We start from the raw sequence: 13,311 nt of genomic DNA on the forward strand, positions 1-13,311 counted from the left end.
AGGATCCTCACCATCAAATGAAGGTAACTCCACCTTCTTCACCGCCATCCGATACTCCGACACCGTTTCCCCCACAACAGATGATGGTTGTGGTTTTTCAGGCTCGCGTCGAATCTTCGCGAATTCTTCCACCAAAGTGAGACGAAAATCAGCAAGCGTTTGGCGAAACGTTTCCTCCAATGTCGATACTCTCGCGTCAAATGCTTCTTCCATTGACGCAACGCGATCCTCCAATTCATCCACTCTCTCAGACATTTTTGGTGGCATTAATCACAAATTCACTGGCTCCTCTCGATGAATCCGGCAGGTCGGACCAATGATAGAAACCCAAGAAATTGATATAGTAAATGGGATAGTTTTTGATTGAATTGAAGAAATAGAAAAAGAAATACAATTGTAACCACCAGAGCAAACTGCTCCTACCAGAGTAATAACTCCTAATTGAAATAAAACACTTCTCTGCCCCCTCAATACCACTACCCACGTGCATATATATAGCACTCCCTAAGTAACTACTTGTCCCCACTAACCTTTCTCCTAGACCTAACTTCCCAATTAGTGGGCCTACATGGACCCAGCCCAACATCAATATTATGGATCCTATCAGTTCTCTTCAGAAATTGTGAAGAATTTCAATCCAAAGAGGTCAATCTTGGGAATGTTGTTACAGAAGTGTCGTTTGCGCCAAATGGAGATATACCAGCAAAGAGCAATGGGATGTTTGCGCCAAATGGAGACATACCGGAAAAGAGCGATGGAATGTTTCCGCCAAACGGAGACATACCGGCAAAGAGCGATGGAATGTTTGCGCCAAACAGAGACATACCAGCAAAGAGCGATCGGATGTTTGGAGACATACCAGCAAAGAGTGTTGGGATGATCGAACTGCATTATTTTAATGGAGATATGGTCTCTGACAATTGATTATATTGTGAGTTTTTTGTTTTTTTTACTGAAGAGAGGGGTTTTGAGACTACAATTATATTAATTATTATAAATTAAAGATTTATAATAGAGGAAAGATCCAGCCAGGAGCATACATTCATTAGGACTGTTAGGACATTAGGTTACATCTCAGGAAAATAGAATATAGGCTATGATATGAACCAAAAGCAAGTTGATAATTTATAACTGATATGGTGTTTCAGACCATTTATTTACTTATGTTATTTCACTATTGTATTAAATATCTTAATTTGTGTTAATAGTTACTAAGATATGGTGAATGTTTGATTGAGCTTCTATCACTCTTATCATATCCCGATGTATATATAACCTGGAAATCACAAAGCTAGAAATGGCAGTATCTAGCATACACACCTTTTGGATGTGGAAAACCAAGTTTTTATTCTGGTATGACAAATTTTGATTCTAATGCTACAAATTTTTATGCTACTAACAAGTTTTTATTCTACAACTACAACTTTTAGTGCTATTGATATGACAATTTGTCCAATTCTGTAAACTATTTATAGTACTGGTATGACATAATTTATAGCTTAGAAGTTACAAATAAAAGTATTTAAAATTTATGGTACTGTATTAGTTATTACTACGTAGAATTGAAAGATAAATATAACTTAGAGTTTATGGTTATTAACATTATAAATATATGTATGTATATGTAATATGACTTTTTTTATGAACGTATGTGTACAACATATTTATACTTTTGTACTGAGATTTATATTGTTCTACTTCTATCATTTTCAATATTTAATACAAAACGTTACCCTCTTTTCAAGAGTTTGAAAAACTATAACCCACACAAAGAAGCATATGCATTGTTGACTTGGTTAGATTTCACCAACAAATTGGACTAATTTATTTTCTTATTACTTTTAATTTTCAATATTTTATATATATATATATATATATATATATATATATATATATATATATATATATATATATATATATATATATATATATATATATATATATATATATATATATATATATTGAACGTTTACTTCCCAAACATATAACGAATGACGCAACACTAATTTGTATTTTTTTTATACAAGCAATACCCACATGTTTAGTGCTATTTCTCTCTATGTTTATTTTTTACAAAGTTTAGTTTGTCTCTTCTTCTTTGACAAATTTAAATGAAATTTAGAATCTTTTGGATTTTTTAGAGAGTGTTTCTAAAAAAAATTATCTCATACTTTAAGAAAGAATGTGACTCTTTGATAACTAAGTGCTTGATTAAAATTAGAGATTGAATTTTTAGGTGTGTTTGAATGAATTTAATTTGATGGTTTTATATGAAGTTTCACTTTGAGGGTTTTTTATTTATATGATTATAGTTTTTTTTTATAGTTTTTTTAGGAAAAGTTTATTCGGGACATATAGCATCACACACACACACACACAAATATATATATATATATATATATATATATATATATATATATATATATATATATATATATATATATATATATATATATATATATATATATATATATATATATATATATAAAATATATAATGAAAAAGATATGAATGGATATTAAACATAATCATTAATGGCTTTCGAATATTTTGATTCAACTTCCAATAACTATATTCATATAAGTCATGTTTAATAAGAAACCCTAAGATATGATGCATATCCAAGTCAATTCAATAATGGTACCATACCATATTCATTACATGTGCACCATTTTCTTGGGCATGGTGGCTGCCAAAACACTAAATGCAGTCCTTAATGTCTGTTTTTGGCATAAAGTTACTGATTAAAAAATTGCATATTAACGAAAATATGAAGTTATTAATCAAAATATAGAATATTAACGGGAACATGAAATTTCTGATAAAAATATTGAATATTAACGGGAACAAGAAGATATTGATCAAAATATTGAATATTAATGAGAACATGAAGTTGCTGATCAAATCATTGAATATTAACGAGAACATGAACTTACTGATCAAAAGATTGAATATTAACGGGAACATGAAGTTATTAATTCAAATATTGAATATTAACTAGAACCGAATGTTGAAATTTTTATCAACTATATAGATACTATCAAATTTACAACATTCCACTCATGTTAATAAGCAGTTCTTTCTGATGTTTCAAATGCTATTGAAATATTTCATGATATTAACGGGAACATGAAGTTAGTGATCAAAATAATTGATACTAACGGAAATATTAAATTACTGATCAAAATATTGAATATTAACGAGAACATGAAGTTACTGATCAAAATATTGAATAATAAAGGAAACACGAATTTACTAATAACGGGAACATAAAGTTATTGACAAAAATATTGAATATTAACATGAACATGAAGTTACTGATCAAAATATTAATATTAGCGAAAACATTAAATTACTAATCAAAATATTAAATATTAACGGGAACATGAAGTTACTGATAAAAATATTGAATATTAACATGAACATGAAGTTACTGATCAAAATATTAATATTAACAGAAACATGAAAATACTGATCAAAATATTGAATAATAACGGGAACATGAAATTACTTATCATTTTCTTTACACATACCATTTCTCAATGAAACTCCTACACTTATTAAATGCATCCTTAAATGTATTATTCAATCTAAAATAATATAAATTTTATTTTCTTAATTACTTTTTAAGATCACTATTCAATTTTTTTAATATTAGTATTTTTATAACTTTTTCCCATTTTAACTCAAATATAATCCTTTACTAATATCTGTTATTTTCTTAATACAATTGCGCAAAAAATGACTGATATCTTTGTTTTGATTATTTATGTTACTAATATCGTTGTTTTGGTTTTTAAAAAAAAATTTAAGATGCAATATTTTTTAAAATTGCGCGTAACACAGCGGTACAATGCAATTGTTTCATATAAAGTTAATGATAAAACTATTGAATATTAACGGAAACATGAAGTTATTGCTCAAACTATTGAATATTAACGAGAACATGAAGTTACTAATTAAAATATTGAATATTAACGGGAACATGAAGTTGTTGATTAAAATATTGAATATTAACGGACACATGAAGTTACTAATCAAAATATTGAATATTAACGGGAACATGAAGTTACTGATCAAAATATTTAATATTAACAGAAATATTAAATTACTGATCAAAATAAACTCAAAATAAATAACTTAGTCCTATTCACTGTTACTTCACAATACCTTTACCTATCACTATCCGACGAAATAGTTATGTATGACTGCATATCAACGCTTTCATCAACACTAGCAGAAGAAGATCACACATGCTTACCCTTCCCTTTGTCACACCTTCCACCTTCACTATTGTCCTTCAATATATTTGCAACTTCACCAATACCCTCGAACGAATCTTGCCCAAAAACAACTTTTCCATTCCCTTATGTTTTACACATTATTTTTCTTTATGATAAATAACCTTTAACCTAACTTATAATCTTTTCATAATATTTTTGATTTTCCTAAACCCAAATGCGCGGAAACGACGGGTACCCGTACGAACGCACGGGTAAGACACTAGTTAGAATAGGAAAGAATATGTTTAGATTAAACTTTTATCATGTTATCATTGTTTCTTCAATCTGCTAGACTGTTGTGATCTAAAGTATAGAGTGAAGATGCTTCATATCTTATATGCTATCATTGATATAAAATAGTGGTGGCATTGGCCGCCCCATCCTGTCCAAAGGCCGCTAAAAAAGAGCGCGGGGCGGACTTGGCATAAAAATGTATTCGGTTCCGTTAAGGTAGCAGATCTATTTATTTATTTATTTGTTTATTTACTTTCATTTATTTAATAAATTAATAGTATTTTTTTTTCATTTCAATTAGATTTTTCATTTACTTTTTAAAGTAATTTTTTATAAAATAATTTTTTAACAAATATTATTTTAAAAAATATTACATATAATTTACAAATAAATGTATAAATTAAAACCATCAAGAATTAGAATTATTAAAATTAATTTAAAAAATATTGATAGGCTTAAGGTATAACGGACTTAACGAATAGGCAAGGCGTATTTTGGTGAACGCTGATTTTTGACTCGATGGATCACGACCCGTTTTACCATCCCTAATATAAAATAACCTAAATTTTTTGATAACTATAATTGGTATAAAATGACCCAAATTTCTTTAAAGTATACTCTCCACTTCAATCAGCCTCAAAATCTTTATTACTTTCTTATTCTTCTTTACAATAAGATTTAAAATTTCTCAATATTTCAAATAGTTCCTTTTGAATTTGATAGTATACAATAGCCACAATATTCTAGTATGTTCATCAACAGAAATAATTTAATACTTCTTTCCCCTAGTGGTGATACTTTAAAATGTATAACCTCTCTCTTGTACATCATTTGATCACACATGGTTTATTTATGGAAAATTCTTTGGCTACCTCCCAACCTTCTAGTCCACCTCTGGTGAAAAATCCAAACTACCCCTGACTTCGGAAATGCATTTTCGAAATGCAAGAAAAAAGGTGTTTTTAGAGATGCATATCCGAAAGCGCCTTTTTTTTTGAAAAAATTGTCTTATTTCGGAAGTTCATTTCCGAAAACAACATTTCGAAAGTTCATTTCCGAAATACTGCACGTTTTGCAGATTAAGCAAAACAGCCCCCTCCCCAAATTCATTTACCCTAATCTTCTTCCAAACTCAACCCCAAAGAGATTTTTCTGCAAACCACTTCCAAGCTACATCAAAGGCTCCATCTACTTGCTCTACTACATTCAAAAGTCCTCCAATCTATTCAATCGGTAAGCATTTTGATTTTAAGATCTATGATTAAAATTTATATTAGGGTGTTTACAAATAGCAAAAAATGTATTAGGTTAGGTTTGTATTGATATTTAGGATGTTTAGAATGTGTAGACATAGGTTTGATTTAGGATTTTGGAGTCTGCCATTGGAGGTTGCAGAGAACTTCTGCGCAGGGGTGTTTCGGAAGTTCATTTCCGAAAACACCTCCATTCCCAGTTTCGGAAATGAACTTCTGAATTGTATCAGAAGTGCAATTTTTTTGTTTTTTCTGTTGTCTCGCATATTAATCGATTTCAATTGTTTACAGGAACATGTCAGGCAACCAACCAGCACGCATTAGACAGGGTAAAGAGACCCAGACTGTGTCGGCTAGACGCGAGCGGGCGGCGGCGCATCTGGCGTCGACACAGGGACGGGGGCAGGGCCGGGGACGACGTGTGCGAGTTCCCGTGGAGATGGGCGAGGGTACCTCTACATCTGGATCTAGGAGTCGGCTGGCTCGGGTATTTTCTTCCCGCCAGCGAGAGGAGGAGGAGGAGGAGGTGGCAGTGCCATACCACGAGGCGGAGGGGGTACCGGATGTTGACCCTCTACCCGGGGAGGAGGATGAGCAGGAGGACAGCTACCCGAGAGGGCTCTTTGACACTTCCGTGCTGATTACCTACCACGATCACGTCGCTCGGCGTATCTGGGAGGGAGGGGTATTTTTTATAATTTGCTCGACTACATTATTTAACCGTTTATAATTTAGACGTTTATTCGATATTTTCTTAACGGTCTATTTAACATACGCTTTTATTTGTTTTTTTTGTAACAGGAGAGAGATCCGTTGAAAATGGTGAATCACGCCCGGAAGATTTTCAGTCTGTTTAAACCGACTGCTGAGTGGTTTAGCGACTCGGTGAGAGCTTCAGGGCTTAGTGGGCTCTGCATGACGGGGTACACCACCATCAGCCACGACATGCAGGGGGCCTTTGTGGAGCGCTGGCACAAGGAGACGTCTTCTTTCCACTTGCCGGTTGGGGAGATGACGATCACCTTGCATGACGTGCAGTGTCTTCTCCACCTGCCGATCAGGGGTCCGCTGTTGACCCACTCCCGGATCCAGAGGGTCGAAGCCAGTTAGTGGATGGCGCTCTATTTGGGCATGGAGCCCGAAGTTGCTGACTTCGAGTGCATCACGACAAATGGGCCTCATATCCGGTTCACCACACTGAGCCGCTATTTCGAGCTCCACCTGGACGCGGCGGCCGATGCCGAGGAGGCGGGTGACGATCTATTTACACAGTATCACCGTGGCTCCGCTCTCCGGTGCTGGTACATGCATGTGGTAGGCGCTGCAGTCTTTGTGGACAAGAGCGCAAGGTACGTCGACGTGACCTACCTCCGCTACTTCATGGACCTGACTACCGTTCAACAGTGGAACTGGGGGGCAGCTACTCTGGCATACCTATACCAGAAGCTGAATGAGGTCTCCAACTGGAGGACGAGGCAGTTGACCGGATCCTGCACGCTACTTACGGTACGTTTCATTTTTATTGTTTCGTATTTATTTATGTTTCGTATTTATTTTTAATACATTATCGTGTTTGTGTTTCAGAGCTGGATCATCTCCTACTTCTCCCGCATCCACGGCTTCCACATCGATCCTGTGTACGTTGACGCCATGCCCAGGGCCGCCAGATACGTTCTCCAGAGGGGGAACAATGCGGTGGGACCATACCGTGGGTACTTGGACCGCACGATGCACGATGACGTCACCTAGAGGCCGTTCAACGACTACACTCAGATTGTCCCCTTTGACGGCATATCTCTATATTTTGGCTGGTTGGCATGCGGGACCGGCATCATGGTGCGGTATCTCCCTGAGCGGTGCATGCGGCAGTTCGGATTTGTGCAGATGATACCCAGGTCACCCTTTGAGGCTGCTCCCGACACAGTGACCCGAGTGCAGCTCACTGCCATATGGGAGGATTGGGAGCGTCATGTGGTACCGGAGGAGTACCGTCGCACTCGGGTCACCCAGGACTGGCACAATGTGGAGGGATACGTCACATGGTTCTACCGGGTGTCACATCCTCTACTGAGACCCGACGTTCCCGGCGCTCCTAGGCCAGCACACGAGGAGATCTTGGAGAACCAGCAGGCCGAGGATGACCACGCCATTGATCTCCTGCCGATCTGCCAGCGGATAGAGATGCTTGGGCGGGACGCGTTGGATCGAGGTGTCGTTCATCAGGGCGGTCCAGAGGCAGTCGTCGTGATGGAGATGATCGTCACTGATGCGGGTCGTACGGCGGCATACAGGCGGCAGAGGAGGTCTCAGGGAGAGAGGGTTAGGCACACCCAGTAGTGGTCGGGTTTATTTATTTTTTGTTTTCGGATTGTATCTTTAGCACACTATTATTATTTGGATTCGGATCGGGTTGTATATATTACTATTTTTATCATATTAGTATTTTCTGTTTATATGTCGCTTATTTTATTTCCCGGTTTCCTTTAATTAAAAATACGAGACTGTTTCCAAAAACATAAAAAAAACACAGTTTCTGCATAATTCAGAAGTTCATTTCCGAAACCCCCAAAATCTGAACAAAGGTGTTTTCGGAAGTTCATCTCCGAAAACACCCCCCATGAGGTGTTTTCGGAAATGCACTTCCGAAGTATGAAAATTTTTTTAAAAAAAAAATACTTCGGAAATACATTTCCGAAGCAAGGGTAAATTGAATTTTTCGCTGGGGGTGACCCCCATAGAGAGGTGGGTAAAGAAATTTTCTTATTTATAACCAAGTCCTTAGTATAATCGCCCTTTAATATGTCATAAAAGATGAAGTGGCACAAACAAAATTATTAACATATAAATGATTGCCATGTCATAATAATTTTCTTTTGCAATATTAAACACAAGTTATAATAATTTTAAATAATGATTGTATGGTAAAGGTAGAATTAAATATTATTAATCATGAATAAAATCTTCGATGCTATCTCCCCAATACCATACTAATGCTTTGAAATAATGTTGGATGAGGCCTTGGTAATACTCTTCATTACATATTAGGAATTGCAATTTGCATGGTATACTTATCCTTTACTATGTCTAATTACAAACCACTGAAGAGCTAGCTGAAGTTGATTTCTTAATATAACATTAACATAAGCCAAATATTTTATACTATTCATTTTTCAACGAAGTAGACTTGAATAGAGTTAAGAAATGGCTCGGATAACATCCAATGCAGATATAAAGTAAACAAGCACAGTCTTTTGCTGGTAAAAACCCTGGCCACATTCAGAATTTAGGAGCACTCCAAACATTCAAGTGCAAACGTCTGTGTAAAGACTTCAATCTTTCCTTAGCTCCATGAATTCACGATGAATACCACTGTCATTTAGGATGACAATTTCAACCCTATCCCCCTGTAAAAACATGCATCCAAAAGTTTATAGCTTGTCCATTGTCCTAATGTCAAATGACAATGATGTAAAAGAATCCAAATTTTCTGCTGTTAAAATAACCCTGAATTCACAGTCACAAGATTTCCACGCAAGATTTTAATGGCTTTGCATAACAGGTCTTAAACACTAAGTCAAAATGTGGATTTTTGATAAAGACGGAACAACTCAAATCCGCAACAGTGTGAATGTGTTCTGGCAGACAGACAATCCATTTTCACGTTTAACCAAACTTACAGTGTATATATCTCTCTCAGATGCAGATGCAAAAACAGTTTTGACCAGATCAACTGCTTCTGTTTCAGACAGTGGAGTAACAGCATCCTGCAAGAAAATCATATTTTAATCTAAGAAATTCACCTCAAACAGGATTTAAACCGTCAAATATTTCAAAAAACACCAATTTAAGAACTTCACCACAAACAGGATTTAAACCGTTAAATATTTCAACAAAAACACCAATTTAAGAAGTTCACCTGGGCAGGCAAAAGGAGTGGGCTGGGGGACTTGAGTTGGTTATCAAGAAAAGGCATAATGAGAGTGGATCCAGAACCCTGAGAGCTATATCCCACTCTCTCGTAGGAACCAACAGCATCATATGTGAAGACGCACCCCTTTCCTATTTTAGGTTGAAGTAGAAGTCTGCGTGAGCAAATACAAAAATGGGACATGAACAAGGATAGAAAGCTGGTAATAGTGAACCTTCACTGTCAAGGCCGCCCAACACATTGAAAGAATAATAAGGAAAGAAGCGTTTATAATAAAGTGTGTTTGAAAGCAATTGAGCCATTGCAGGGCAGCTCATTTGCTTGTTGTGTTGATGCTGATACGTCTGCATTCAGAATCAATAGTGTCATTTCAACCAACAAAAGAGCCACAGAAGAACACAACAAGTTATGAACCAAACAACATAATTTCCACTAAAAAACTTTTCAGTTATTCATACATTTTAAAATAAACAGCTGATAATCCAATCGGGGAAACAGTTGCTGAGAAGCCAGAGGAAGCTTTAGGTTACCAAAGTCCTGAACATTATTCAATCTGTCCAGAAAGTCCAACCCCTGAGCAACAATCAACTATTCTAGATGACAACGCTCAAATACCAAATAACCCATAACATGTTGATCAAACAAAAGGGGACCAAAATGCTGATCGAACCCAAGAGGAACAAGATCAAAGTGAATCTCAACTTACTAATACTAGAAAAGAATAACCACAGGTGTTTCCAACTTCAGAGACTTCACCAGCAGCAAATGAGCATCCTTTCTTAACTACAACCACTATAATTAATTCTACATTTGTAGACTACTCATCGAATGCATCTGACACTTCTCTCAATCGAAAAGAACTAAACGCTATAAAAGAGAGAGGGAGCGACCCTGCAGAGGATTTGAATAAGCTTATGAGAAGTCGAGGTATTTGAGTTGAAAAATCTCAGTTATTCATACACTAAAACTGCTACATATATGTTAGTATTTGAGCTTCGTTTATCCATTTGCTATTAAAAGAGTTAAAAATATTCTAATCAAAACTAATTTCTTTAATTATTCATTGATATCATTGTTTCAATACATGTCTAATCCATTCTAGGTTGTCAACAGCGCGCTATAGCGGCGCTATAGCGGTGTAGCGTAGCGGTAGAGGCCCTCGCCGCGACGCTATTGGGCTGTTAACCGCTATCTGAAAATAGTGGAAATAGCGGCCGGGATTTCATGTGCCGTAGCGGTGGAATAGCGGCGCAATAGCAGTTCTGTAGCGCTTTTCAGACCGCTATTGTAAAGATAGGGTCACAACTGTAACTTTGAATTTTTTTAAGGGAAAATTTGTATTTTTCCCTTTTATGTGTTCTCTCTTCACTGAAAAAGAGCCGTCATTCCATTCTGCTCTAGTTTCAATTCACGTTCCATTTTTTTCTTCCTAGAACTTCTCCTTATCCTTCTCACGCTTCCAAGATGATATTAATGTGGTGGAACTTAGAAGTGAAGATGAGGCGGATGTGATTTAGTCATTTTGTTTACGTTTAGAATTTGATTTGGACATTTTGAGTACATTCCTAATTTGAGTCATTATGTTTAGTTTATGTATGTTGTAACTTTTGGTTTATGTATGTTGCAACTTTTGTTTTCAAGTCATTATGAATGTTGTTGGAACCTATTTTTACTATTTATGTATGTTGTTGGAACCTATTTTAGTATTTATGTTTTCATATTAAGTATTTACCTTGATTTTTAAAAGCTCACAATAGCGATCATCCCGCTATCCGCTATGCCGCTATAGCATTTGGGAGGTCCGGCGCTACGCGCCGCTATCTGAGATTAACAACCTAGAATCCATTTAGATGTGCTAGGTTTGTCCAAAAAATGTATCAGGTGTGTTAAAGCAAAGAAAAAGCAATTTTTTGAAACACTTGTCTAAATTGTCTGATACATGTTGTATGAGTGTCAGACATCTACTCAAAGAGTGTTGAAGCAAAGAAAAAAAACAATTTCTTTGACACTTGTGTGACTTTTTGACACGTGTTGTATGAGTGTCATACAAATGTTGGACAGGCGTCGGTGTCCAAAACGACACGCATATAGAGGTGTACATGCTTCTTAGAGCTTCATAGATACAAATTAAGGAAATTACAACAGCTAGACTATGCGTGTGTTTGGTAACTCACTTGGAGGGTATTTCTCACATCCCAGAAAGCAAACGTGAAAAGTAAGAAGCTCCAATTAGGAGCATTGGCCAGACATGCGTCTTTTAGCCCCTTGGACACGGAAACAAACAGAGGCCAACTTGTACATAGAAAAGAGAGCAAGTAGTGTGGGCATGTGTATAGTAGTATAGTTACACTGCAAATAAGGGTTGAGCGATATAGTCCAATAATTTTAGGTAAAGGTAGATCAAAGAACTTTTTTGTCCAAAACACTAAAACGAGTAAAGGATTGAGAGTGTTAGACTGACCAAATGTCTAGCAGACAAAACCTTCTGCAAAGCCTTGACATCAGCTTGAAAACCAGAAGAAGCCATAACACACTTGTCAGCTCTGTCCAAAAACATAGGATCAACATTAACATAACTAAAAAAGTGTCCTTTATCAAAATTTTGCAATAACAAAAAAACAATTGGGTTAGAGCAAAATTTAAAATGGCGTACAGGTGGGAGATTTTGGAGTAATCGCGAGTGAGGATGTTGTAACCAGAGGACATTCTGGTATCTGCTGCAATAACACAGTAATCTGATCCGGCAACTGCAACACAAGATCTAGAAACAATAATGATAGTATTAAAAAGATAATAATTGTAAAATAGTTGATTAAACAACAGACAAGAGAATAGAGAGAGAGTACCCTCCATTGTTGTCATATGGAGACCAATTCGCGTGTTCTTTAGTCATGCTGGATACCACTGGAAAACACAAGACCCAAAAATGTTAACAAGAATTCATTCATATCGAAAGAACACAACCCAATTTCTATATTCTAAGTGTGAAAACGAGAAAGTCGAACACAAACCAATTTCTATCTTCTAATGTGTGAAAACGAGAAAGTCTCACCGTGGCGGAGCAAGTCTGTGAAGTGGCGGTCGGAAAGTCTCACCGTGGCGGAGCAAGTCTGTGAAGTGGCGGTCGGAAAGTCTCACCGTGGCGGGGCAAGGGTTTCTATGTAGTTCCAAATTCTACTATTCGTTTCTTTCTTTCCTTACTGCTTTTTTTTCTTCTTCCTTTTTGGATATTGGGCCTTATTTGGGGTATAGGCCTTATTTGGGGCATGCGAAAATATTTAAATACTCTATTTTGGAGATACATTTTCGGAACGCACCAAGATGTAATAAACACAAACTTTTTTAGAGTTACATTTCCGATATCAAACCGATAGTATATTTACGGGAAAATGCCTTACAGAATATAGGAAAACAGAATTGAAATACACGAACTTCATAAAATCAAAATACCATTGATATCATAAAATAAGCAATACATAGGAGATTTTAACATAGATCAAACATTACACTTCAACATCCAGGTGGACGTTGCAACATCTTGATAATATCATCAACCGATCTCAAAATAGTCGCATTCAGCTCGATGGAAACTTTTTATTCTAAACGGGTAAAA

The 13,311-nt window shown here is 36.1% G+C and overlaps 1 protein-coding gene across 2 annotated transcripts; it reads right to left on the reverse strand.

The window, feature by feature from the left end:
• Positions 1-8,537: 8,537 nt before the first annotated feature.
• LOC131660398 (proteasome subunit beta type-1-like) lies at positions 8,538-12,936 on the reverse strand. Of its 2 annotated transcripts, none has more exons than XM_058929644.1 (8): positions 12,710-12,936; positions 12,545-12,602; positions 12,352-12,459; positions 12,160-12,241; positions 9,913-10,042; positions 9,687-9,829; positions 9,448-9,534; positions 8,538-9,174 (listed from the first exon to the last, which is right to left on the reverse strand). In XM_058929644.1, exons 2-8 carry the CDS (start codon positions 12,589-12,591, stop codon positions 9,100-9,102), a joined length of 672 nt encoding a protein of 223 aa, XP_058785627.1. In that variant the 5' UTR covers positions 12,592-12,602; positions 12,710-12,936; the 3' UTR covers positions 8,538-9,099. The 2 variants fall into 2 exon arrangements, with proteins under 2 accessions (XP_058785627.1, XP_058785628.1); XM_058929645.1 differs by having other exon boundaries at positions 12,751-12,831.
• Between the last annotated feature and the right edge of the window lie 375 nt (positions 12,937-13,311).

Source organism: Vicia villosa, linkage group LG3 (assembly GCF_029867415.1).
Source record: "Vicia villosa cultivar HV-30 ecotype Madison, WI linkage group LG3, Vvil1.0, whole genome shotgun sequence".
Taxonomy (NCBI): Eukaryota; Viridiplantae; Streptophyta; class Magnoliopsida; order Fabales; family Fabaceae; genus Vicia; species Vicia villosa.

Excerpts from the sequence above, each read along its gene's own strand:
- LOC131660398 (XM_058929644.1), bottom strand. The coding sequence starts at position 12,591 with ATGACTAAAGAACACGCGAATTGGTCTCCATATGACAACAATGGAGG. Across the intron at positions 10,043-12,159 it reads TTTTGTCTGCTAGACATTTG|ACGTATCAGCATCAACACAA; the intron begins GTCAGTCTAACA and ends TTCTGAATGCAG. Across the intron at positions 9,175-9,447 it reads CTGAGAGAGATATATACACT|GGGGATAGGGTTGAAATTGT; the intron begins GTAAGTTTGGTT and ends ATGTTTTTACAG.